The 27,668-nt window shown below is 40.1% G+C and overlaps 3 protein-coding genes, 1 long non-coding RNA gene and 2 pseudogenes across 5 annotated transcripts; 4 read left to right on the top strand and 2 right to left on the bottom strand.

Annotated features, from left to right (window-relative positions):
* Positions 1-5,585: 5,585 nt before the first annotated feature.
* Positions 5,586-6,833, top strand: LOC148917501 (uncharacterized). The gene is made up of 2 exons (XM_089052459.1): positions 5,586-5,760; positions 5,983-6,833. The coding sequence occupies exons 1-2, from the start codon at positions 5,586-5,588 to the stop codon at positions 6,831-6,833; spliced, it is 1,026 nt and encodes a 341-aa protein (XP_088908585.1).
* Positions 6,834-10,339: 3,506 nt separating this feature from the next.
* LOC148917500 (uncharacterized) lies at positions 10,340-11,329 on the top strand. The gene is made up of 2 exons (XM_089052458.1): positions 10,340-10,919; positions 11,024-11,329. The coding sequence occupies exons 1-2, from the start codon at positions 10,488-10,490 to the stop codon at positions 11,327-11,329; spliced, it is 738 nt and encodes a 245-aa protein (XP_088908584.1). The 5' UTR covers positions 10,340-10,487.
* Positions 11,330-12,521: 1,192 nt separating this feature from the next.
* Positions 12,522-13,523, top strand: LOC148917499 (uncharacterized). The gene is made up of 2 exons (XM_089052456.1): positions 12,522-13,154; positions 13,248-13,523. The coding sequence occupies exons 1-2, from the start codon at positions 12,522-12,524 to the stop codon at positions 13,521-13,523; spliced, it is 909 nt and encodes a 302-aa protein (XP_088908582.1).
* Positions 13,489-16,477, bottom strand: LOC148917498 (sulfate transporter 3.1-like; annotated as a pseudogene).
* A 585-nt stretch (positions 16,478-17,062) lies between these two features.
* LOC103333341 (uncharacterized) lies at positions 17,063-18,446 on the top strand. 2 transcript variants are annotated; one of them, XR_016126648.1, is made up of 5 exons: positions 17,063-17,323; positions 17,420-17,540; positions 17,613-17,663; positions 17,777-17,935; positions 18,025-18,446. It is a non-coding gene; the product is annotated as an uncharacterized LOC103333341 (long non-coding RNA). The 2 variants fall into 2 exon arrangements; XR_016126647.1 differs by having other exon boundaries at positions 17,063-17,540.
* Positions 18,447-21,194: 2,748 nt separating this feature from the next.
* Positions 21,195-22,291, bottom strand: LOC148917497 (putative LRR receptor-like serine/threonine-protein kinase At3g47570; annotated as a pseudogene).
* Positions 22,292-27,668: the final 5,377 nt, after the last annotated feature.

The raw sequence follows: 27,668 nt of genomic DNA, 5'->3' as shown, positions 1-27,668 counted from the left end.
AGGTGCTAAGAAATTCCCTAAAGCACCCAAGGAGCTGTCGAAGATCTCATCAAGACACCCTTGGCAATTCCATATTGGCACCTACTCAGACATCACCAACTGCAAATCTGCTTCCATATCGACATCATATTGGAGAAAAACCAAACAGCACCCCATGCTCAGAATACAACAAAGCAGTCTCACCTTGCCCAAAGCTTTGCTGACCCAACTCCAAACCTTGACAAACCCAAGCCCTTGAGAAAAATTGACTGAGCCGGCTCCAAAGTTTGACCAAAAGCTCAAGGACTCAGTCCCTTGCCAAAATCACCAAGTCGGAAGGCCCGCTCCAAACAGGCCCGCCCTAACGCAAACCTAGCTCTCAGTCATCCCGAGCTGAAACACCAAGGAGATTGGGGCCCACGTTCTGGAGAGACCCTTGCCCACACCCGGTTCTCACCCAAGCCCAAAGCCCAGCTCCCTTGCAACAACAAAGGGCCTAGCTTCAAAGCTCCCGAGTCTACAATGGCCCGGCTAGTGAAAATTCACAAAGCCCACTCATACCGACGCTGCCGCAAAAGGAGGCCTAACTCTAAGGCAAGCCCGGCTACGGAGGTTGCCAAAAGCTTATGCCCTTGTCGATTATCCAAGGCCCAGCTCACGGTCCCAAGTCAAAAACAACCAAACCTCACGGAGCCCAGCTCCAAATCCTAGCTAACTCCTAGCCAAAACGGGACCAGCTCCAATGTTTGCCAAACCCTTTTAGACACCTACCGAAGGTCGCTCTAGGCTCTCACTTCTTGCCGAAAAATCCAAGGTGGCCCACGAACCTGCCTCTACGAGCACACCAAAAATTTTGATCAAGGCACCCAACCTCCCGAGCCCAGCTCCATGAAATTTCACACGACCCGGCAACACGACACTAACCCTCGGCTCGGTGGCCACCCTCAAGTCTCTGCCAAAACACCAAGATATTTGCTCAAGACACCCATCACGGTCTAGAGCTCCAAGATACCTTCGCACCTTGCCAAACTCATCGGCAACTTTGCACCCACTTACAAAAATGAGGGCCACTACAAAATTACACTCAAACCATGAGCAAATCAAGCGGTGGATTCGAAAGGAACCTACCTAGGCACTTGCCGAAGGCCTAGCTCCATTCGAGCAAACCATTTAGCCCCCAAGTCTTGCCGATACCAGCCCATGCCCAAGCAATCCACCCTGCCGAACGGCAAGGGCCGTCGAATGGATGAAGGAGGCTCACAGCCACCGAACCCACAAGACTGCGAGAAAAATCCCAACCCACCCTTGCGAACGGCAAGGGTTGTGCAGAGGTTGAAGGAAACCCTCCACGAACAAATGGTGACGATGCCACGGACTCGGCTCGGCTTGTCTCAAGACCGTGCCCTGCTCTCACCCCTTGCCGAGCGCGCCACGCCCTTGAAGAACAAATCACACGAACCCAGCTCCAAATGCTCAAGACACCCTGGTTCACAACCAAAAATGACCAGGACACCCACCAACCAAACAGCCCAGCTCTCGGCCGAAGACGTAGCTCGGTGACTAAGCTCACCACGGTTTCAACACGTATCAACCGGATCTGCCACGCTTGTGAGACCTCACGTCTTCTCGACAGCCAAGGCCCCAGCTCCGAGCTCACCAATCGCAAATCCCTTGCCGAACCGCAAGGGTCGTAACAAGATAAAAGGACTGTCAAAGGCGGAAAAGCTGCAAATGCTCAACCACCGAGAACTTCCTAGCCCAAACTCAGCCTACCCACCCAAGTTCTAGCTTCACCCACTCCTGCCGAAGCTTCACCCACTCCTGCCAAGCTTCAACCACAACAACACCAAATTTGGAGGGTCCAGCAACCTCCAGTTCAAGAAAGGGGTGGGTGGAAGAAGAATGGGGATGAAACTCAACGAATGCAGTCGAACTGCGAAGTGGAAGCTCACAACCAAAACCTTCCCGTGTCCTTGCCGAACGGCAAGGACCTTGCTGGAGCTTGAGGATGCAGAGCAACGCCAAGTGACGGATCAAGTCTGTCTGGTTGCTGAGCTAAGCGATATACCCGGCCTATATTTTGACCCTTTGCGGCTAAGTTGTGCTCAAATTGAAGAACTTGCCGAACGCAGGTTCTGTAAAACAAATAAAAAGGAGGCACACCAATCCTCATCTAAACCTAGCACCTTACTATAGCCAAGACCTCACAACTAAACTCACGGGCCCAGCCCCTTGTTACCTTTTCTTTTTCTTTTTTTTTTTGAAGCCCCAGCTCACCTTGGGCCACTTTTACCATGGCAGACCCTAATTTTAGAAACCTCAATGGCCCAACCTCAATTACCCAATCCCTTGCCTTAAAAAAAAAAAAAAAAAAAAAAAGGGTGGGGTTGAGAATGTCTTAGCCTCCTTGTGAAACCCACCTAGGGCCTCGCCCTTGCAAATCGTTTAAGCCCAAACCACTTGAGTCCCTTGCCAAAGCCTAGCTCCAAGGGGAATTTTGTCGAAATCTCTATTAAGGCCCAGCCTTTTTTATCCCAGGTCTTTGCCAGGAACCTAAGTATACTCCAATGGCCCAGCTCCTTGCTCTTCAAAATTTTGCTCCCAAGGCCCCCTTGCCAAAACTTCAAGGCCACGACCTCTCGACGCCCCACAGGGTTCATCCGCCTCCTTGCCAAAAGTCCAGTACCCAACTACCAACAGGTCCAAGGCTCACACAGCTTTTATTATACCTTTCAAGTGTTAACGCAACTTCTAGCTTGCCAACTTGGGGGACTAGGGACTACCCTACAGCTCCCATCAACTGGAATGCTCGGTCACGATTACACAAAAACCTAACAAGTTCCCAACCCAAGTCACTTCTTGACCGCGAACTTGGGGGACTACTGTTTACACCATAATCAACCGAGCATATCCAGCCTCAAAGCGACTAGCACCAAAGGCACACACGCCTTCTTCCATGCCGAAGGAAGACAAGCTCCCAATTGCCGAAGCTCCCAAATTGCCAAACCTACTCTACAAGACACGTGTCACCACCACAGCGACTTACACAAAGTCCCACATTGGAAATTTACACAAACCTCCCACTTTCACCTCCCTATAAATAGGGAGTAGTATCCATGTGAAAAAGGGACTTCCTCTCTCCACTTAGAAGAGGATTCGGGTCTTAGAGCTAGACCCTAGGGCTGGGGACTCTCTTCTAGATCCCTGGCTTGGGCATCTCACTTGTCATCTTTATATTCGGGTTCAACCCCACATACAAATGTAATCATACACTATTATAATGAGAATACTTCTCCGTGGATGTAGCCCATTCATTAAGGGTGAACCACGTATATCTTGTCTTCTTTACATTTATCGCTTGCCCAAGTATTTACACACATGCTTAAGGTCCTCACCTTCATCCATCATCCATCACACCTTATCACTAAGTTGGACTCAATCTTGGCCTAACCATTTTGAGCATCAACAGAACCAGACCTTATTTGCTATTATTTTGGGCCAGCTGCAGTAGGTGCCCCTTGAAAAGTCTATTAATGTCTCCATTTATATTAAAAATCCCCAATTAGAAGTGAATTTTGATTGGATGGTAGTGTCTAATACTGCTAGCAAATCATCAAAACCGAAACCAAGTAATATAAAAAGAGTTGAGGTAAATGGAAAAAGTTCCATTGGAAAATGCTTCAAAATATTTTCCTTGATGTCATCTTTCCTAAGTAAATTAAAAAAAAAAAAAAGATAGAGTTTTCAAATAAGGATTTTGAATAGTGGGTCCATATTAATTCCAATCAGGATTGTTGACCTTTATTTTCCCTGACGAGTCTTTAGTTTGCTGTGTTCTTCAAATCCGACATAATGTGTTTTGGACTTTGCTGTGTAGGAGGAGGAGGATGATGCTGGTCTCTAACGCCTTGTTTGTTGCTAATCAATGGTTGTACAGTCTTTGTAACACCTGGTAACTCATAATCAGATTTTTCTCGCTCTCTCTCTCTCTCTCTCTCTCACACAATGTACGAGGGCTTAGATTTCAATAGCATTCCCAACTTAAAAAGAATGATAAGTGAAAATGGTTGTAAGTTGTAACAATTTGATTGCATTGAGCACTCTCATCAAAATCAGGGAGAATATTTGATTCATCAATTTTGTCTGGTTTTGGATGCTTGAATGGATTTGATCAATACAATTTATAATTAAATTGAGCTATTAAGATCCATGTTTAGTCAGTCCAAGATCAAAATCCCAGTCATATGAATGAAATAAATCTTATAAGCCAATTTGTTCTCGTCTATACGGATTATCATTTGTGAAATAAGGAATTCTCATCTTCAAAAGCAGCCTTATAATGATCTATTAATCATGTAATTATTGAAGATAAATCCTGAACCAGAGGATGATAATTAATGAGATAAAAACAACAATCCTAGTTGTGGGGTAAATATATTATCCATCAACCGCACTCATGACCTCACTTCAGGCTTTTCAAATAAAATTATTGATCAGTCTTCTTGACGGCATCAATGGCAATTGTCAAAATTAAGTACTTGTAAAAGGCCACAAAGTTCTCTTTCTGAAGGGGGAAAGCACTTTGGGGATTTGCTTTTAGTCTTGTCTTTTGCCTCTAGGCATTGCCACTAAACTCGTGGATGACATGGGTGGAAGCTTAGTCAAACTTTACAATAGAGCATTGAAAATCTCAGTGACACATACTACAACCTGCTACTAACAAGGACGAGGCCTTGCTGAAACCTACGACACTTTCTGCTGGAGCTAATGTACTTGATTTTGACCAACGATGATCCAAAGGCCCGCCGAAGTTACAGCGACCTGCTGATATGTCTCGAGACAACCCTAAGCTATTTGTCCACGCTGCAGAGGAACTATAGTCCCTCAAGATGTATATTGCTTCACCAGAACTATAAGGCGACCCTTGAGATGACAAAAAGAAATTGGAAATGTAGCCTAGTTGATGGAAATGTTATATTGGTAACAAAGACACATTTATTCACCCATCTGTAAACTATATTCCCTATATATAGGTAATGACAGATTTGTACCTGTAGAGTTGGCTTTTGTTGAGAATTAAGCTACTCACTGAGCTTAATAAGAAACTGCAGATGACAATCCTGCAGATTGTTCCTGAGAAGAATGAAGAATTGAAGAACTTTCCCTTTTGGGAAGTAGCCGTTAGCTACTCTAGCTATTTTGGGATAATTTCTACAGCTGGTTTTTTTGTCTGTTTCTTAGCTGTACTATGTTAACAGACTCTAGCCTAGGTGTAAGAATCGTAGCCTCCAATCATTATGAATGGTAGGAGATGAGTCCTTGTATCCTAAAATATAGGATCCTGATTTTGGCATCTTATGTCATGTATATGAGAGCAGGTTTTTGCTCAGACCTGTATATAGAAAAATACAGAACATTTTCTCATTCTCTCTGGTTTTTCTTCTCTCTTACATAAACGTTTTTAATATACCAAAAACCAACATGGTATCGAGCTCGGTCTGAATCGAGAGGGGCGTGAGCTGTGAGAGAGAGAGCTTTCTGAAAAATTCCCAAAAGGGATAAAGGTTGCTCTTTTATTGTTTGGTTCACTAAGACTCACTAGGAAAATGGTGGGATCAGGTTCTTCAGGTGGAGATCTACGAACTCCACAGTTTGATGGTGCAAACTATGATTTTTGGGCTGTCAAAATGGAGACCATCCTCATAGCACATGATCTATGGGATGTAGTTGAGGTCGGAGTACAACCTCAGCCAGTTATTGAGGAGGAAGAAGACTCTGGAGGTGAAGGAAGTGAAGCTGAGCAAATTCAGTGAAGCACCTACTATCTCCAGAGAAGACAGAATCAAAATGCCAAGGCACAGAGTCTCATTCAAGGAGCCTTAAGATGAGCTCTTCCCTCGCATCAGAAATGAAAAGACTGCAAAAGGAGCTTGGGATGTCTTGAGGAGAGAGTTCAGAGGAGATAAAAGGTAAGAGCTGTAAAACTTCAAGCTGTTAGAGCAGATTTTGAGTATATGAGAATGACTGATGGTGAAAGCTTAGATAGCTATTTGGCTAGATTTTTTGGAACTGTGAATAATCTGAAATCTCTTGGTGAAGATGTGACTGAAACAAGAATTGTGCAAAAACTTTTGATGAGTCTAAGTAGAAAATATAAGTCCATTGTGTCTATCATTGAAGAAACTCGAGATCTTGATGTTCTTAGAGTTGAAGAAGTTATTGCATCTGTCAAGGTTTATGATAAAAGGGAAGACCTGCATGATGAAAGAGATAAAGTGGCTGGAACTGAGAGAGCTTTTAGTAGTCTCAAGGTTGGAAATAACCAAGTTCATGGCTCTAATAAGGGCTCACAGAGTAGACCAAATCAAAAGTGGCAGGGACAAGACAAAAAGGGATCAAATTGGTCTCAAAATAACAATGGCTCAAGCTGGAATAACAATGCTGGAGGAAATTGGAACAATAGTTTTAATTCTCAGAACAAGCAAGGTAGCAGCAGTCAAGGAAGTGTGAAACCACAATGCCAAGTCTGTCAAAAGTATCATTTTGGTGTGTGCAGGCACAAAGGCAAACCTAGATGTGGAAAATGTAATAGGTTTGGTCATACTGCAAAAGACTGTGAAGGCAACAAGCAGGTGGCTAACTGTGCAAAGGAGGAAGAGGTAATCACAGGCACCATGTTCTATGCTTGCCACTCTGCAAGTGTGAAAAATGGAAGTGTATGGTTTGTGGACAGCGCCTGCAGCAACCACATGACTTCTCAAGAGTCTGTGTTAATAAACATTGACAGGACTGTGACTTGCAAAGTTAAAATGGGCACTGGAGATCTTGTACAAGCATCTGGAAAGGCACTCTAGTAGTTGAAACTCAACATGGGAGAAGGTATATACATGAAGTGTTGCTTGTTCCGGGCTTGGATGAGAATCTATTGAGTGTAGGCCAAATGATGGAGCATGGTTACTATATCCTATTTGGGGGTAACATGGCTGTTATTTTTGATGATGGCAGCCTCAACAATGTTGTAGCTAAAGTGGTCATGGGAGGAAATAGATGCTTCCCTCTCTCACTAGAATCTATGACAGCTGCAGCTAGAAAAGCATCAGTGATTGAAGATTCTTGGATCTGGCATAGAAGACTTAGACATTTGAATTTTGTTAGCATGAAAAAAATGCAGCAGATGGAAATGGTGGCTGGACTACCTGTGTTAACCGAAATGAAGGATGTGTGTGAAGGTTGTGTTTCAGGAAAACATCACAGAGAGAAGTTTGACAAAGAGGGAGCATGGAGAGCAAGTTGTCCACTGGAATTAGTGCACACAGACTTGTGTGGACCAATGCAAAATGAGTCAATTGGTGGAAATAGGTACTTCATCACATTCATTGATGATTTTTCAAGAATGTGCTGGGTATACTTTCTCAGAAACAAATCTGATACCTTTAATGTGTTCAAGAAATTCAAAGCCTTTGTTGAATTGCAAAGTGGATTTAGTTTGAAAAAACTAAGGAGTGATAGAGGTGGTGAATATACCTCACATGAGTTTCAAGAATTCTGTACAAGCATGGGAATGGAGAGGCAATTAACCATTGCCTACTCTCCTCAGCAAAATGGAGTTGCTGAGAGGAGAAATAGAACAATATGTGAGATGGCAAGATCCATGATGACAGAGAAAGGAATCCCTGTGATTTTTTGGGCAGAAGCTGTAAGTTGTGTTTCAAAATGATGTTTTACAACATCTGTGCTAAGTAAAACACCATTTGAAGCATTCACAGGAAGAAAGCCAGGAATCAAGCATCTGAAAGTGTTTGGTTGTATCTGTTATACTCATGTTCCATCACCCTTGAGGCAGAAGTTTGATGACAAGGCTAGAAAGGGAGTTTTTATGGGATATGGAAGCTGTGAAAATGGTTATAGAGTGTATGACTTGCAATCTAAAAAAATTGTGCTCTCAAGGAGTGTAATTTTCAATGAGGACAAGGCATGGAATTGGAAGAGTGATCAAGAGGAATCTGTTCAATACCATTCAACCTTGGAGGAAATGAAATAGAAACTGAATTTGGTGAAGAACAAACTGAAACAACTCAGTTTGATAATGGTGGCAGCTCTCACTCAAACACAATTGGTGTTTTAGGAAATAACAGTCAAGCTTCTACACCTAGCTCTACTCCAGTGAAGTTGAGAACTCTGGAAGACATATATGCAAGATGCCACATGTGTATCATTGAACCAGAGAACTATCAAGAAGCAGCTGGTGATTTAGCTTGGCAAGAAGCTATGAATGCTGAGTTGGAAATGATAGAGAAGAACAATACCTGGGAATTGGTTGAGAGACCAGCAGATAAACCTGTTATAGGTGTGAAGTGGGTGTTTAAAACCAAGCTTAATTTGGATGGAACAGTTCAAAAACATAAGGCCAGACTTGTAGCAAAAGGGTATGCACAGAAACCTGGAATTGACTACAATGAAACCTTTGCACCAGTTGCAAGGTTAGACACAATTCGAACTCTCATTGCTCTTGCAGCACAAAAAGGATGGAAGTTGTTTCAGTTAGATGTCAAGTCAGCATTCCTAAATGGTGTGCTTGATGAGGAAGTATATGTAGAGCAGCCTGAGGGTTTTGAACTGAAAAATGCAAGTCACAAGGTTTACAAGCTGAAAAAAGCCTTGTATGGACTTAAGCAGGCTCCTAGAGCCTGGTACAGTGAGATTGATGCATATTTATCTATGTGCAAGTTCAAAAGAAGCATTAGTGAAGCTACTCTGTACACTAGATCTGATAATGAAGGAGGTTTAATCATTGTCTCAATCTATGTTGATGACATTGTTTATACTGGAAACAGTGAGAGGATGCTTGCTGAGTTTAAAAGGGAGATGATGCAGAGATATGAAATGTCAGACCTTGGACTCCTTCATCACTTCTTGGGCATGGGAATACTACAAACTGATCAAGGGGTTTTCATTCATCAAAGCAAGTATGCCAAATCCTTGCTTGTGAAGTTTGGGCTTGAAGATTGCAAACCAGTATCCATTCCATTGCCTACTGGTGAGAGACTCAAGAAAGTGGATGGAAGTGACTTAGCTGATGAAGGACTCTACTGGAAAGATAGTAGGAAGTCTACTATACTTAACAGCAACTAGACCAGATTTGATGTATGCTGCCAGTTTGCTGTCAAGGTTTATGACTAGTCCTACAAAGAAGCATATGGGAGTTGCAAGAAGGGTCCTAAGATATGTGCAAGGAACTCTCAACTATGGCATTGAGTATGTGAAGGATAAGTCTGCAATTCTCATTGGATTCTGTGATGCAGATTGGGCAGGTAGTGAGGATGATAGCAGGAGCACTTCTGGCTATGCATTCAGCTTTGGAAGTGGAGCATTCTCTTGGGCCTCTGTGAAACAAAATACAGTGGCACTATCAGCTGAAGCTGAGTATGTCTCAAGATCGAGGCAATAGCACAGGCTATTTGGTTAAGGTTTGTCCTTGATGATTTTGGTGAAATGCAAACTGAGGCAACACCTCTTTTCTGTGACAATATGTCAGCAATTTCTATGGCCAAGAATCCAGTTTTTCATCAAAGGACTAGACACATAAACAGGAGGTATCATTTCATAAGGAAGGCTCTACAAGAGGAAGTGATTGACATGAAATTCTGCAGTAGTGAAGAACAACTTGCAGATATTTTTACAAAGGCAATCTTTGCCTAAAGACAGATTTAATCAACTAAGGTTGAAACTTGGAGTTAAGCCATGAAGGCAGCTTAGGAGAGGCTGTTGAGAATTAAGCTACTCAACGAGCTTAATAAGAAATGCAGATGACAATCCTGCAGATTGTTCTTGAGAAGAATGAAGAATTGAAGAACTTTCCTTTGGGAAGTAGCCAGTAGCTACTCTAGCTATTTTGGGATAATTTCTACACTGGTTTTTTTGTCTGTTTCTTAGCCGTACTATGTTATGACTCTAGCCTAGGTGTAAGAATCGTAGCCTCCAATCATTATGAATGGTAGAAGATGAGTCCTTGTATCCTAAAATATAGGATCCTGATTTTGGCATCTTATGTCATGTATATGAGAGCAGGTTTTTGCTCAGACCTGTATATAGAAAAATACAGAACATTTTCTCATTCTCTCTGGTTTTTCTTCTCTCTTCTGCATAAAGCTTTTAATATACCAAAACCAACAGCTTTGTGGTCGACTAATGCAGGGTCCAAGGTGACCCTCCTACTTCATGATCCATTCACCATTCCATCCAAGCCTATAAATGGGTCTTTTATTTAAACGCTTAATAAGCATATGCTGCCCTTCTCTGTCCTCAATATTGCCTGAATGGCTACCACCAACAGCGCTACTGTGAGTTTGAAGCTATCCTGATTGACACAAAAAGCAACAAAGTTCTGTTTGCTGAAGCAAGCAAGGAAGTTGTGGATTTTCTCTTCGCTCTTCTGTCCTTGCATGTTGCAACTGTGACTAGGCTCCTCCTCTCTAATGGTGGCATGGTTGGTTGCTTAGGCAAACTTTATGAGAGCCTCGAAAATCTCAGTGACACATACATGCAACCCAATCTTAACAAAGACTACCAAACCCAAGACAACAATTTCTGGGGCTAACATCCTTCATTTGCCAGCCAACAATGACTCGAATGCCCCTAAATGGTTCTACCTCTGCAAATTGCAAACGCCATATTTCGATAGTCCTGTAACAACTTGTCCAACGTGCATTTCACTCAAAATATCCACCAGTGTTTTATGTTGCTCCTCCACCGAACCTACTGGAGTGATGTCTGGCAATATTAAGAGCGGATACGTCAAGAGCTACATTATGTACATGATAATGGATGATTTGGAAGTGAAGCCTATGTCTACTGTATCAAGTATCACATTGCTTAAAGCGTTGAACTTTAAGACGGTTGATGCTTTTGAAGAGAAGGTGGTTGATCTTGACATTGAAGAGGTTTGATATCTTTTGTGAAATTTTTTTTGTTTACAATAAATAATGTTCTCTATCTGTGTCTATTGATTGATACTACATATTTTGTTTTTGCTTTTGCTTCTTAGGGTTTGAAGTTGGTGAAGGCATCATTGGAGTCAAAAACCGCTCTTACAAATGTTTTCCTCGGTAATAAAGTGTGTGAAGGTTTCAACTTTGGTCCTCTAAAGAAATTGAGCTTTTGGAGGTTCATTTTAGTTTGTGGATTGACATTGACTGTATTGGCTTACATTGGATTATTTCAACGTTGGCCCTCTGATCTTATTGGTAACAAATATTATACCGCAAGATATGGTAAAAACGACCCAACAAGTCCAAGGAAACCAATCTGCTTTCCCAATGATCCTTTTGCACTGTCGTTGATACAAAAATGAACAAGGAGAACCGATCGTGCGGCTGAAGTAAACTTGCTCATCTACACTGCTCCGCAGGGATAAATGTGGACTTTATGAAGCACTGATTCTCTAAGGCATTTGCACTGTTTTGTTTTTGGTTTTTCTGTTGATTTTATGTTTTGTGCCTCCATTTCTTAGTTTCTTTTCGGCATGATCAAATCTCAAACCAGTTGGCAGGAGACCAACTTTTATAACAGTTCTCTGTTTTTTTTCCATTTGGGCAGTTCTCTGTCCTCTTTGCACAAAGAGTTACAAGCAAGCAAATAAGTTGTTGATTTTCTTTTCACTCTTCTGTCTTTGCATATTGGTGGTTAACATTTGCATGAAACCTATGGTTAACTAACACGGACACCTTGCAACTCAAACCCTTGTCATGTCACACAAATTCTTACTTCAATTTCTAAACACATCAAATGTAGTTCTGTTTCTAAAGTGGCAGTTTGCAGGCTTATAAAAGCTTTTTGATGCCTTGCATTACAGCTCCTCCTATTTTTCACACCAGATTAATCCATACTCACGCGTACGTGTGACAAAATTACATGTTCTAGTGATCTACTATCTTCTCTCTCTTTATCTATCACATTTCTCTCCTCTTACTTGATCTATGAAGTTCATCATCCATTCCAAAGAATAAACTCGTCCATGTAATTATGGATCAGTCTTCTTGACGTCATCAATGGCAATCACCAAAAATAAGGTGAAACTCCTAGTCCATGTAAAAAAGCCACAAAATTCTGTTTGCTGAAGGGAGCATGGACCTGTTAGTTGGCTTTTTCTCTGTCTTTTGCCTCTAAACTAGTGAAGTCTGAAGATACAATACAATTAATATGAAAAGGCAAACACAAAAAAAAAAAAAACTAATTGTAAATCTGGCTGTTGGTTTAGTTAATGAATGCAAACTAGTGGAAATAAATACATATTTATTCACTCATCTGTAGATTATATTCCCTATGTATAGGATAGGTAATGACAGATTTGTATATGTAGAGTTGCTTTGTGGTCGACTGTTGATGCAGACTCCAAGGTGACCCTCCACCTTCTTGATCCATTCACCATTGCCATTTTGAATAATTTTGAATTTAGGATACATACTTTTTTGTGAAGCTTATAAATAGGTCTTTTTGAAGGCTTAAGCACATGCTCCTTCTTCTCTGTCCTTAATATCCCCTCAATGGCTACCACCAACAGCACTAGCGTGAGTTTGAAGCTTCTGATTGACACAACAAGCCACAAAGTTCTGTTTGCTGAAGCAAGCAAGGAAGTTGTTGATTTCCTTTTCAGTTTTCTGTCTTTGCATGTTGCAACTGTTACTAGGCTCCTCTCAACTGATGTCATGGTTGGTTGCTTAGGCAACCTTTACCAGAGTGCCGAAAGTCTTAGTGTCAACTCATACTTGCCACTCAAGCTTAAGGACACCCTGCTCAAACCCAAAACAACAATTTCTGCTGCCAATATCCTTCAATTGCCATTGCCAACCAACAATGACTCGAATCTTTCTAAATTGTTCTACATTTGTGTGAGGTGCAGTAACCGTATTTCTGAGACCCATGGAATCCCTTGTCCACAGTGCAGATCATGTAACATTTCCACCCCGGTGTCTTATGTTTCTCCATCTGCTCCTACTGGAGCAACCTCCAGCAATATTAAGGCAGGCTATGTCAAGGGTGGTGTTATTTACATGATAATGGATAATTTGGATGTGAAGCCAATGACCACCGAATCAAGTGTTGCAGTGCTTCAAAAGTTCAATGTGAAAGGGATTGATGCTCTTCAAGTTAAGGAGGTTGATCTTGGCATGCAAGAGGTTTCATGTCCTATACATTTCTCTCCCTTTATCAGTGGCTTGGTGATCTATTTAGAGTGCTAAATGTCTTACGTGTATGTCTCTCTCTTGTAGGGTTTGAAGTTGGTGAAGGCATCGTTGGAGTCAAATACCGCTCTTACCAATGTCTTCCTTGGAAAGAAACCGCACAAACTTTTCAACTTTGGTCCTCTAGCGACATTGAACTTTTGGGGTTTCATTTTGGTTTGTGGATTGGGATTTCTATTCTATTACTTTGGATCATGTAAACTTTGGTCCATTGATTCTATTGGTTTCATTCATTATATCTCAAGAAAACTCATCCGCCATCGCAACAATCATTCAGCTTTATCGTTGATCCAGAACAAATAAGGAAGCCAATTTTGTACTGATGAAGGTTGAAGAAAACTCATCCGCCATCGAAACAATCATTTCTCCCTAATTCAAATGAGTCTTCATAATTATGTGGATATTGCTTTCTGATACATAAATTCACATTGTAGCCGGCCAAAGCCATCAAACGCTGTTCCATGCAGCTGGTTCTTGATATTTTCCAGGGTTGGGCTTGGTGGAGTGAAGCATGAAGTTGCATGCTGCAACAGCCTCTGCAACTGTGAGATAAATCCATTCTTGACATGTTTTCTCAATCAACTCTGACTTGTTCATCTTCTTCATCACCTCGCTTCCCGGGTTTGCCAGTACAAGCTAAACTTGACAAATTGAAAGAGACTGTTGCAGATTTTTGAACCTGGAGCCCCCTTCTGTCAACAAGCTTTTTGACCTCTTCAAACATGCTTATCCCACTTGTGTCCATGTTTCCAACAGCTGCAAATTAAACCAGAAAACAAATTAATTTCAGGGTAAAAAATGTCACATTAATTTTCTTTATATATATATGCACTATTTGTTTCCCTTAATCACCAGTCATATCCAATATCACATATTGTAAGCTACTTTCCCCTGCAGATTTGATCCTATCTTCCTCATCATTTATCCACCTTGTAATCCTGAAAACAAGTAGGACTTTGGGTCAACTTCCAAATTGTTATTTTTAAATTTAGTACCTTTTTCTTAAGTAGTTGGTATTTGCAAAGTAAATGGGAGCATCAATCTCCAGTATGAGAATTCCAGGAACATTGCTTGCATTGGGATACTGCTCAACATTTCTGTAAACCATGGAATTCAGGTTTCCTTGAACAAAAGTCCTTGGCCTTGCCACAAACAAAAGTACCCTGATCACAGATATTGGAACCTACACACAAGAAAGAAGAAATATTAGTTCTAATAAGTAATGTTAAGTTGTTGATATGGTGTTATTGTCACACAATAATTTTTTATTGGTGTGACATATAGTTGTACGTACTGCTAAGACTAGGCTGATTTCAATGCTGCCAAAAAAAGACGCCAATACAGGCACTCATGTAGACAACAAAGTCAAATGTGTCAACCTTCCAGAGGTCAATTGCGACTTCATAGTCCATGAGGCCAAGCAAGGCGGCTATTATAATAGCAGACAGCACAACCAGGGCAGTGTAATGGAACAAAGGAGTGAGGAACAACAACGTGAACATAACCGCAATTGCCATGACAATGTTTGACATTGCTGTCTTGCATCCTGCATTGTAGTTAACTGCTGATCTGGAAAACGGCCCTAAAATTGATGATTTTTTTTTTCGCTTAATTAGCAACATGAAATGAATCTAATTAACCCTTTAATTTAATTAGTATTAATGTGTACGATGAGTGATTAACCTGTGGTCAGGTAACAGATATTGCAACCTACACGCAAGAAAAAAGAAATATTAGTTCTAAGAAGTGATGTTAAGTTGTTGATATGGTGTTATTGTCACACACAATAATTTTTTACTGGTGTGACATATAGTCGTACATACCGCTAAGACTAGGCCGATTTCAACGCTGCCAAAACGACACTGATATATTGTGCACTCATGCAAACAACAAAGTCAAACGTGTCAACCTTCCAGAGGTGAATTGTGGCTTCATAGTTTATGAGGCCGAGCATGGCGGCTATTATATTAGCAGACAGCACAATCAAGGCAGTGTAATGGAATAGAGGAGTGAGGAACAACAATGTGAACATAACCGCAATTGCCATGACAACGTTTGACGTTGCCGTCTTGCATCCCTGCATTGTAGTTAAGCTGATCTGGAAAACGGCCCTGAAAATTGATGAAAAATTTCGCTTAATTAGCAACATGAAATGAATCTAATTAAGATTAAACCCCTTAATTTAATTAGTATTAAATGTGTACGATGAGTGATTAACCTGTGGTGAGGTAGCAAGAAGTGCAAGAACCAGCAATGTTCATCATCCCAATGGCAATCATTTCTTTGTTCCCATCAATGTGGTAATTCTTGAACATGGAAAAGCTTCTCCCTACTGCTATTCCTTCCTGCACATAGCAATTAGGAAAACCCACAATCCAATAATTGTTATAATTAAGAACAGTTTGCAATACAACATGTTCTTTCTCGTGATCAACTGGCCTAAACAACATTAGTAACTAAAGAATTATGTTAATTACTTACAGCGAGAGCTAAACTCCAGTTTTGAAAGTTGTTGTCAGATAAGGAGACACAAACACAAGGTCTCCAAAGGACATTGGATTAAGCCCCTTCTTCAGCTTTCCTATATGACAATATATAACCACCAGAAAATTCAGGCATTAATTAAAAAAAAATTGTCATTATAGGTAAAAACCAAAATACAAAATACAAAAAGCTTTTATAAATTACATACTACTTTTGTAGACTAAAATCTCTATTGCTCTCTATAACAATAACTTTTCGACCACATCTTTGAGTTTTCAGGATGCAAAACACATAATCAAACGCCAGTTTTCTTATAGCAGCCATAAAAAATTGAAGCGAGTTCATAATTTAGCTAAAGTCAAGAAAAAAAGAAAATAAAAAGGTCGCCTAGCGCGTAGTTTCCATTTTTCCAACTATTTAACCAACAAAAGCACAGTTTATAAGGTTTGAGCTCTAATTATGAACATCATTACTGAATTTAACATTACAGAACAAAATCCGCCACCTGTTCTAGATGTCTATGCATCATAGATTTTCCAAAATAAACAAAATATAAAGATAATTTAGTTAAAACTACAAGTAATCAGAATGCGTTCCATTAAAAAGGAAGCGAGTAATTGGAGACTCGAGCTTAGTGAAAAGAAAAACCTTGGGTTGAAGAAACTATCCCACCAGTCAGAGTCTGCGGCTTTAGGCTCGACCGGAACCAAGCTTAAGTTTTTCTTGAATTTCCTATCTTTCTTGCTTTTCTTTGATATCTTGGGAGGCGCCATGAGAGCTCCAATAAGGAATTCCCACCCCTTTTTTGGCCTTCAACTTGAAGATTTTGATGGGAAGCGTGATTGAGTGAAGCGAGCCAGGCAGTGAAGGAAATGTAAAGTTTGTATAGCCTTTTTTGACCCTTTTTTCTTTAATAAATTGTATAGCCGCACGGCTATACTATTTAAATATTATATTGGCTATACTATTTAAATATTATATTTATATTGTATACCCCCACGGCTGAACCCTTTAAATATAATATATTTAAAAGGTATAGCTGAGCGGTCGGCTGAACCCTATCTCCGATAATCCATATTAAAAGAGTACAGCCGCGCGGTTATACTCCATTTTTTATTTTATTTTTTTCCTGAAATTAATAGTATGGCCGGTCGGCGATAATCCCCTTTTAAAAAAATGTATTCCAATGAATAGTATAGCCGGGCGGATATACTGTTCAGATATACATATAATATATAAAAATAGTATGGGCATTTATATTCCTTGTTTTTTCCTTCAAATAGTATAGCCGAGCGGCTATACGTTTCGAGTATAAAAATTAGGCAGATATCCTCTTCTTCCCAGCGTCGCCTTCTCCTTCCTCTCTCTGTCTCGATCTCTCTCTCTCTCTCTCTCGTCTTTCTTCCTAACAAGCAGCGGATCCTGCCCTTCGTCCACGCCTCAACGGCAAAACGCCCGCCCAGACCCTCCTAGGGCCGCCTAGACCCGCCTAGACCTTCCTAGAGCCGCCTAGAGCCGCCTAGGGCCTCCTAGAGCCGCCTAGGCCTCCTTGCCACTTTTGGACTCGTGTACTTCAACGGTTTCCTAGTGCGAAGACTCAGGAAGCTTCGGAGTTGAAAGTAATGATGGAGAATCTTGTTACTGTTCTGCTGACAACATTGAATTTACCTGAATATCCCGCTTCAGCTCCCATTTTGAAGTCGATTTATTTGCAGGTTCTTTGTGTCTTTTTTCTTTATTGACAAGGGATTCAGTCAAGAAGATTACTTTAGCATTGGGACCAAAAAAACTCTTTTTCCAGAGGGTTTGACAAGATTCTTCATTTGCTTCTGGATAGTAAGCCTTTCCATTTACTCCCTGATTTATTATATAATAAAATCTCTATTTTGACAATTTAGTTGATTGCAGGCAAGTTTAATGGAGAATTCACCTGTAATTAGGGCCAAGGCTTTACGAGCGGTAAGCGAAAAAATATATTTTTGGACTTTTAATCCTTGAAATGGAAATTGAGAATTCATTTTATGGCTATGTTGGCAGAATTTAATGTCTTAATATCTTAACATGTTGAGCAGGTCAGTATAATTGTAGAAGCTGATCCGCAGATGCTAGGAGACAAACGCGTTCAATCGGCTGTTGAAGGAAGGTTTTGTGATTCCGTAATTTCTGTCAGAGAAGCAGCACTGGAACTTGTAGGGAGGCATATTGCTTCTCATCCTGATGTTGGTTTGAAGGTGTGCTCAATTGATATCTAAACCTACTAAGTTCTTTGTAGATTCTCTATTAACGCATTTTGCTTCATCTTCTCCACATTTTCTTTTAGTATTTTGAGTAGGTTGCTGAGAGAATCGGAGTAAGTGTTCGAAAACGATCTATCAAAATCATATGAGATGTGTGCGTTTCAAATGCAAACTTCTCCGAATTTACAAAAGCTTGCATTGCTATCATCTCCCGTATTGGTGACGATGAATCAAGTATAAAGGTAATTCTGAAGCAATGAATGTGTTGGAATTGGATTAAGGATTGACGACATGTAAAATATAAGTATAAACATTTGTTTGTCCTTGGCTAGGTCGCAGTTTTTATTCTTTTCCTCTTCCATAGGATATTGTTTGCAAGACATTTTATGAGTTCTGGTTTGAGAAACCTACTGGTTCACAAACTCAGTTCTGACCCTTCCCAGTTTGTGGTCACTCTTCAGCTTAAGTTTTTCTTGAATTTCCTATCTTTCTTGATTTTCTTTGATATCTTGGGAGGCGCCATGAGAGCTCCAATAAGGAATTCCCACCCCTTTTTTGGCCTTCAACTTGAAGATTTTGATGGGAAGCGTGATTCAGTGAAGCGAGCCAGGCAGCGATTTTTTCTTTAATAAATCGTATAGCCGGGCGGCTATACTATTTAAATATTATATTTATATTGTATACCCCCACGGCTGAACCCTTTAAATATAATATATTTAAAAGGTATAGCTGGATGACTGCACTCGGTTTTTAAAAATAAAACAGTATAGCCGGTGGCTATACTTATTTGACACGTGGGCAATCCCTAGACGGTTCCTTTTAAAAAATAATAAATAGTATAGCCGCACGGCTATACTCTTTTGACACTTGGAATGCGGCTCTTCTTTTTTTCTTTTCATAAATAGTATAGCCGATCGGCTATACGTCATTTTAAAGTTTTTTTGGAATATATCCCTTCGGCTGTACTTTAAAAAAAGTTTTAAAAAACTGTAGCCGGTCGGCTATACTTGGTTTTTTAAATTTTATAAAAAATAGTATAGCCGTTTTGACACGTTGGTGCCTAATCGATAGACTTCTATTTAAATAAATAGTACAGCCGCGCGGCTATACGCGGGTTTTATTCATGTTTCTCACCATGGCTATACCCAGACATGATCAAAGATACTATGGTGCAACTAACCATAATCAGCTCAATGATATTCCTCCTAATGTATGTATGGATCTATTTGGCAGTTGATAATCATTTTCCCCCTTCCTTTTTTCCTAATCTAGAAGATGAAATTGCAGGACGTATCTACACCATCTTCTAGAAAACCAAAAGCCAAGAAAAAAGATAGTGATGTCGTTATGTCATCAGTCGGACCAGATCAGACTGCAATTCAAGGTTGTTATTGGGTTTTAGAACTTTCTCTCTCTCTCTCTCTCTCTCTCTCTCTCTCTCAAGCGTGATCTCACCTGTTTTTTTTTTGGGGGTCTGCCTTTAGAATCTCCATGCTAGTAATGATGTTACTGAGTTGCCTTGCAATGTATTGATTGTTTTAAATTTCATCTTATAATGGTCTTGTTATCTGAATCACTGTTTGTCTGACCCTATGTTTTCCTATTTATCACCAGATTTGGGCAGAAACATTAGGGAGATAAAATAATTATGGACAAAAAAAAAATGTTTATCAGTATAGAGAATGTATTAAGCATCTGAGCATTTGGAGGGGACTACTTATTATGTATAAATTTCATTAGGTAGTAATGGAGACTGGAGAGAGCAATGGGAACAGTTTTGGGGAGTGATAAATGGTCAAAGTAATAATGGGAATAATCAGGAAAGAGAGGGAGGAAGAAATTGTTGAAAGGTAGCGTTGCAGTCAAATGCAGTTATGACGAATGTGTTCCTTTAAGCAGCATTTCAAGTTGACGTTTTGAAGCTTCTTTTGGAATGTTTGTTTTTGAATATGGATGACGTATCCTTTGTTTTGCAATATTAATTGGCTGAATGAATTGGATTGGGTACAGCCGGGCGGTTATACTCATATTAAAATAGTACAGCCGAGCGGTTATACTCCATTTTTTATTTTATTTTTTTCCTGAAATTAATAGTATCGCCGCTTCCTTCTTAATTTTTATTTATTCCAATGAGTAGTATAGCCGGGCGGCTATACGGTTCAAATATAAATAGTATGGCCGGGCCTTTATACTCCCCTTTTTTTCCTTGAAATTAATAGTATAGCCGCGCGGCTATACGTTTCAAATATACAAATTAGGTCAGATATCTTCTTCTTCCCAGAGTCGCCTTCTCCTTCTCTCTCTCTCTCTCTCTCTCTCTCTCTGCGTCTTTCTTCCTAACAAGCAGCAGATCCTGCGCACTTCAACCGCCCTTCGTCCACGCCTCAATGGCAAAACGCCCTCCCAGACCCGCCTAGAGCCGCCTAGACCTTCCTACAGCCGCCTAGGCCGCCTAGAGCCCGCTAGGGCCGCCTAGGTCAGCCTAGAGCTTCCTAGGAGGGTGCCCAGACGCCGCCTAGCTCCCTGGCGCCTACCCCTGGATGCCACATCTTGGAAGGGTACCTCTTGGTGTACCGCAACTGACATAAGTTAGTTCGAAATTGAAAGATAATGAGCTTTTGGTTGGCGTGGAATTAGGATTACACTGTTTTCACAGTCATGTGGCAGGTCACTAGTGAATCAACCTTCTTAGGCTGATGATCTTGTACTGAAATACTAACTAATAGGGTGCATGCAACCTTAGGCCATTTCACTTGATTTTGTTCCATCTCCTCCATTGAACCTCATCCCTTCCTAACTTTGTGGTTCCATTGTTTCCATCGTAAAGCTATGCATGTTGTACAGGTTTCATCTCTTGTTGTGGTACAAGGATGATCCAAAATCACAGCAGAAGTTCATGTACTATCTTGCTAGACTGAAATCAAAAGAAGTAGTGCTGGATCTGGGACTGTTTTTTCATTATTGACAAGGGATTCAGTCAAGAAGATTACTTTAGCATTGGGACAACAAACAAAAAAACTCTTTTTCCAGAGGGTTGGATAAGATTCTTCATTTACTTCTGGTTAGTAAGCCTTTTCATTTACTCCCTGATTTATTATATAATAAAATCTCTATTTTGACAATTTAGTTGATTGCAGACAAGTTTAACGGAGAATTCACAAGCCGGGTTCATCAACTTGGCCAATAGGCAGCTCAGCTCTCACATGGTTGCAAGGATTCTGGATTTCCTCATAATTTCATCTACACAAGTAGAATATAATAATAATAATATGCTGAACAAACACAGTGAAATCCCTCACAAGAAACTGTAAGAACAAACAGCAAAAAAAACAGAAGAAAAAACAAAAAAGATGACCAAACCTTAAGCAGCCGGCGCCAATGATTCTTTCCTTGATATATAGAGTAGGAAAGTAGGAAAAGTTTCTAACCAAGAAGCATATCCCTGATGGAATGTAATTCAGATGCAACATCACTGATATCCTTTCGGTTCGCGGGGGATTCAACAGAACATGCAATTCCAAGTTTAAATATCAAACTCAAGCACTCCTCCACTCTTTGAGCCTTAACGCTGTATTGTTCGGGAGATTCGATGCTGCCTTCTTGAAGAAGTAAATCTGCAATCTCTGTGACTCGATCGGGAAAAGCCGTCTTCACAGAATTATGAAGGTTCAAGCCATCACTAGACATGTGGTCAGTGGGTCTCCTTCCCGTAAACATCTCTAACGAGAGAATGCCAAAGCTGTAGACATCTCCACTTTTCGACACTTCACTTCCCATACCAAACTCTGCAGTTGAAGTATCAGAAAATATTGTCACCACAATTCTAAATAAAATGGCTCTCTTGAATTATGCAACAAAGTAAGAGTAACTGATTATGTGAGTGGAAATGAGGGCATGGAACATGAACTGTCGATGCAAATGATCAATTAATTGTAATTAGAACCAAGTTAAAAGATAAAGAAAGGCAACAGTGAAGCATATGGGAATATTTACCTGGAGCAGCATAGCCAACCGATCCCTTTATGCCAATGGAACTTGCTTGATTTGCTGAAGCCTTATCGGCTAATTTTGCAAGGAATCTTGCAAGTCCAAAGTCAGAAACATGTCCAGTCAACTCTGCGCCCAAGAGAACATTGCTTGGCTTGAGATCACAATGGACTATTGGTGTTTCGCAATCGTTATGAAGATGATCAAGTGCACAAGCAATGTCAATGGTGATGTTTAGCCTCTGAAAAGATTTAAATTCTGGGGTGCATCTGTTTCCTCATTCGTTTCAATAGTCGAATGCAACCACTCTTCTAAGCTCCCATTGTCCATTAACTCATACACGAGAGCCTTGAAATCATTACCTTGATAATCAACAGTTGAACATGCCGTTATAATCTTGACGAGATTTCGATGCCTGATATTTCTTAACGCCACACATTCGGCCAAGAAACTCTTAGATGCTCCATGATTTAACATGTTAAACACCTTGATGGCAACAAGCTGAGCTCCATCAAAATCAAGAACTCCTTTATACACAGACCCAAAACTACCCACACCAATCAAAATCAACAAGCTGATCTTCATAATTGCATATCTATACCGACTACCGAGGGTTGAAATTACCACCACCACCACCACACACATGGCTTTTTTTTCACAATATCCATGGCATTCGCCCTATCTCCGATAATCCATATTAAAAGAGTACAGCCGATCGGTTATACTCCATTTTTTAATATATATTTTTTTCCTGAAATTAATAGTATAGCCGGTCGGCTATAATCCGTTTTTAAATTTTTTATTCCCATGAATAGTACAGCCGCGCGGCTATACTAACATATATATATAAATAGTACGGCCTCGCCTTTATACTCCGGTTTTTTTCTTTAAATGAAAAATATAGCCGCGCGGCTGTACTCTAGGTCAAATATCTTCTTCTTCCCAGCGTCGCCTTCTCCTTCCTCTCTCTCCATCTTTCTTCCTAACAAGCAGCGGATCCTGCGCACTTCAACTGCCCTTCGTCCACTACTCAACGGCAAAACGCCCGCCCAGACCCTCCTAGGGCCGCCTAGACCCGCCTAGACCTTCCTAGAGCCGCCTAGGCGGGCGCCCAGACGCCTCCTAGCTCCCTGTCACCTACCCCTGGATGCCACATCCTGGAAGGGTACCTCTTGGTGTACCGGAACTTACTTAAGTTAGTTCGAAATTGAAAGATAATGAGCTTCTGGTTGGTGTGGAATTAGGATTACACTGTTTTCAGTCATGTGGCAGGTCACTAGTGAATCAACCTTCCTAGTCTGATGATCTTGTACTGAAATACTAACTAACAGGGTGCATGCAACCTTCACTTGATTTTGTTCCATCTCTTGCTTTTAAACATGCTTTTGCTTATGCACTTTTTATCTTCGAAGTTGCTGAATCACTTGCTATATGGAACCAGACCTTATTTGCTATTATTTTGGGCCAGCTGCAGTAGGTGCCCCTTGAAAAGTCTATTAATGTCTCCATTTACATTAAAAATCCCCAATTAGAAGTGAATTTTGATTGGATGGTAGCGTCTAATACTGCTAGCAAATCATCAAAACCGAAACCAAGTTATATAAAAAGAGTTGAGGTAAATGGAAAAAGTTCCATTTGAAAATGCTTCAAAATATTTTCCTTGATGTCATCTTTCCTAAGTAAATTAAAAAAAAGAAGATAGAGTTTTCAAATAAGGATTTTGAATAGCTGGGTCCATATTAATTCCAATCAGGATTGTTGACCTTTATTTTCCCTGACGAGTCTTTAGTTTGCTGTGTTCTTCAAATCCTGACATGATGTGTTTTGGACTTTGCTGTGTACAGAAGGAGGAGGATTATGCTGGTCTCTAACTGCCTTCTTTAACGGCTATACTATTTAAATATTATATTTATATTGTATACCCCCACGGCTGTACCCTTTAAATATAATATATTTAAAAGGTATAGCCGGACGGCGATACTGGCACGGCTACACTGGTTTTGACACGTTGGCATCTAATCGCTACGGAGTCCTCCCTTTTTATAAAAAATAGGACAGCCGAGCGGCTATACTCGGTTTTTAAAAATAAAACAGTATAGCCGGCGGCTATACTTATTTGACACGTGGGCAATCCCTAGACCGTTCCTTTTTTTAAAATAATAAATTGTATAGCCGCACGGCTATACGCTTTTGACACATTCAACTAGCCGTTATGCGGCTCTTTTTTTTTATTTTCATAAATAGTATAGCCGATCGGCTATACGTCATTTTTTAAAGTTTTTTTGGAATATACACCTTCGGCTGTACTTTAAAAAAAAAAAAAAAATTTAATAAAAACTGTAGCCGTTGGCTATACTCGGTTTTTTTTATTTTTATTTTTTTAAAATAGTATAGCCGTTTTGACACGTTGGTGCCTAATCGAAATAAATAGTACAGCCGCCCGGCTATACGCAGTTTTTATTCATCTTTCTCACTATGGCTATACCCAGACATGATCAAAGATAGTATGGTGCAACTAATCATAATCAGCACAATGATATTCCTCCTAATGTATGTATGGATCTATTTGGCAGTTGATAATCATTTTCCCCCTTCCTTTTTTCCTAATCTAGAAGATGAAATTGCAGGACGTATCTACACCATCTTCTAGAAAACCAAAAGCCAAGAAAAAAGATAGTGATGTCGTTATGTCGTCAGTCGGACCAGATCAGACTGCAATTCAAGGTTGTTATTGGGTTTTAGAACTCTCTCTCTCTCTCTCTCTGTGTCAAGCGTGATCTCACATTTTTTTTTTTTTTTGGGTCTGCCTTTAGAATCTCCATGCTAGTAATGATGTTACTGAGTTGCCTTGCAATGTATTGATTGTTTTAAATTTCATCTTATAATGGTCTTGTTATCTCAGTCACTGTTTGTCTGACCCTATGTTTTCCTATTTATCACCAGATTTGGGCAGAAACATTAGGGAGATAAAATAATTATGGACAAAAAAAAATTGTTTATCAGTATAGAGAATGTATTAAGCATCTGAGCATTTGGAGGGGACTACTTATTATGTATAAATTTCATTAGGTAGTAATGGAGACTGGAGAGAGCAATGGGAACAGTTTTGGGGAGTGATAAATGGTCAAAGTAATAATGGGAATAATCAGGAAAGAGAGGGAGGAAGAAATTGTTGAAAGGTATCGTTGCAGCCAAATGCAGTTATGACGAATGTGTTCCTTTAAGCAGCATTTCAAGTTGACGTTTTGAAGCTTCTTTTGGAATGTTTGTTTTTGAATATGGATGACGTATCCTTTGTTTTGCAATATTAATTGGCTGAATGAATTGGATTGGGTACAGCCGGGCGGTGATGCTCATATTAAAAGAGTACAGCCGCGCGGTTATACTCCAATTTTTATTTTATTTTTTTCCTGTAATTAATAGTATCGCCGCTTCCTTTTTAATTTTTTTTTATTCCAATGAGTAGTATAGCCGGGTGGCTATACTGTTCAAATGTAAATAGTATGGCCAGGCCTTTATACTCCCCTTTTTTTTCCTTCAAATTAATGGTATAGCCGAGCGGCTATAATTCTCAAATATACGAATTAGGCCAGATTTCTTCTTCTTCCCAGCGTCGCCTTCTCCTTCCTCTCTCTGTCTCTCTCTCTCTCTCTCTCTCTCTCTCTCTCTCTCTCTCCTCTTTCTTCCTAACAAGCAGCAGATCCTGCGCATTTCAACCGCCCTTCGTCCACACCTCAATGGCAAAACGCCCTCCTAGAGCCGCCTAGACCTTCCTAGAGCCGCCTAGGCCGCCTAGAGCCCCCTAGGGCCGCCTAGGTCAGCCTAGAGCCGCCTAGGAGGGCGCCCAGACGCCGCCTAGCTCCCTGGCGCCTAACCCTGGATGCCACATCCTGGAAGGGTACCTCTTGGTGTACCGGAACTGACTTAAGTTAGTTCGAAATTGAAAGATAATGAGCTTTTGGTTGGCGTGGAATTAGGATTACACTGTTTTCAGAGCCATGTGGCAGGTCACTAGTGAATCAACCTTCTTAGGCTGATGATCTTGTACTGCAATACTAACTAATAGGGTGCATGTAATCTTAGGCCATTTCACTTGATTTTGTTCCATCTCCTGCATTGAACCTCATCCCTTCTTAACTTTGTGGTTCCATTGTTTCCATCGTAAATCTATGCATGTTGTACAGGTTTCATCTCTTGTTGTGGTACAAGGATGATCCAAAATCACAGCAGAAGTTCATGTACTATCTTGCTAGACTGAAATCAAAAGAAGTAGTGCTGGATTCTGGGACTGTTTTTTCATTATTGACAAGGGATTCAGTCAAGAAGATTACTTTAGCATTGGGACAAAAAAACTCTTTTTCCAGAGGGTTGGATAAGATTCTTCATTTGCTTCTGGTTAGTAAGCCTTTTCATTTACTCCCTGATTTATTATATAATAACATCTCTATTTTGACAATTTAGTTGATTGCAGACAAGTTTAATGGAGAATTCACAAGTCGGGTTCATCAACTTGGCCAATAGGCAGCTCAGCTCTCACATGGTTGCAAGGATTCTGGATTTCCTCATAATTTCATCTACACAAGTAGAATATAATAATAATAATATGCTGAACAAACACGGTGATTGGGATAAACCCTGTCTCACTTGCATCTGTACGCAAGCGCTGTGAGTTAATGTGCAAGTGCTTACTGGAAAGGATATTGCAGGTATTTTTCCCCCCATCTTCTTGACTTACCAAAACAATTTGGTTGATATTTAAATCTGATGTTGAGAGAGGCGGACGGTTTCATATATGCTGGCTTTGCACGCATTCTGTGTTGTGGATCCAACACTTTGTGCACCAGCTTCCCAGTTTGTGGCCACTCTTCAGCCTTATCTAAAGAGTCAGTTTAACTGCATCTCATTATATCAATTCGTAGTATAGCCGATACTAGGAATTTTTTTCATATAAAACACTTGCTGTACTACGAAATTTTTTTTTTTTAAAAGTAGTATAGCGGGTTGGCTATACCGTTTTGACACATGGGCACCTAATCGCTAGGGAACCCTCAATTTTTTTTAAACAGTATAGCCGACCGGCTATACTCGGTTTTTATATTTTTTAAAAATAGTATGGCCTGGCGGCTATGCTTGTTTTGACACGTGGTCGCCTAATCGCTGGACGGGGTCTTTAAGTATAGCCGGCTATACCGTTTATGCGGCTGCTTTTTTTCTTCTTCATAAATAGTATAGCCGGTCGGCTATACTGCTTTTTTTTTCTTTTTTAAAAAAACTGTACAGCCGGTCTGGTTTACTGGGTTTGTTTTTGTTTTTTCATGAGTAAAGCTATTGTTTCTTTTTATTAATTAAATAATATCTTAGCCTTATTTAATTACTTTAATTAGTAATTATGTTTTAATTATAATTTTTTTAGTGAATAATTAGTATTGCTATGTTTTAATTAACTTCATAAATTATATTTTATTTAATAAAATATTTAAATACTAATTATTATTTACTAAGTAAATAATAATTAAAACATAAATACGTTTCATATTCTATTTAAAGAGTACATTCGCGCGGCTATACTAGTTAAATAGAATATTTATAGAGATAGCCGCACGGCTATACTATACTGTAAAAATATTCAATTTAACTCGGCTATACCTCTTTAAATATAAATATATGTAAACAGGATAGCCGCACGGCTATACCTGTTTTTGGGGTTTTGTTTTTGTTTAATTTTTTGAGGACTTTTTTT

The sequence above is a fragment of the Prunus mume genome, linkage group LG5 (assembly GCF_029339155.1).
Source record: "Prunus mume cultivar Tortuosa linkage group LG5, ASM2933915v1, whole genome shotgun sequence".
Lineage (NCBI taxonomy): Eukaryota > Viridiplantae > Streptophyta > Magnoliopsida > Rosales > Rosaceae > Prunus > Prunus mume.
Note: the sequence above shows the minus strand (reverse complement) of the source record. Positions and strands in the feature narration are given on the sequence as shown.

Coding starts and splice junctions, on each gene's coding strand:
- LOC148917501 (XM_089052459.1), top strand. CDS start 5,586: ATGGTGGGATCAGGTTCTTCAGGTGGAGATCTACGAACTCCACAGTTT. Junction 5,761..5,982: donor GGAGGAAGAAGACTCTGGAG/GTGAAGGAAGTG, acceptor CTGTTAGAGCAG/ATTTTGAGTATATGAGAATG.
- LOC148917500 (XM_089052458.1), top strand. CDS start 10,488: ATGAGAGCCTCGAAAATCTCAGTGACACATACATGCAACCCAATCTTA. Junction 10,920..11,023: donor TTGATCTTGACATTGAAGAG/GTTTGATATCTT, acceptor TTTGCTTCTTAG/GGTTTGAAGTTGGTGAAGGC.
- LOC148917499 (XM_089052456.1), top strand. CDS start 12,522: ATGGCTACCACCAACAGCACTAGCGTGAGTTTGAAGCTTCTGATTGAC. Junction 13,155..13,247: donor TTGATCTTGGCATGCAAGAG/GTTTCATGTCCT, acceptor TCTCTCTTGTAG/GGTTTGAAGTTGGTGAAGGC.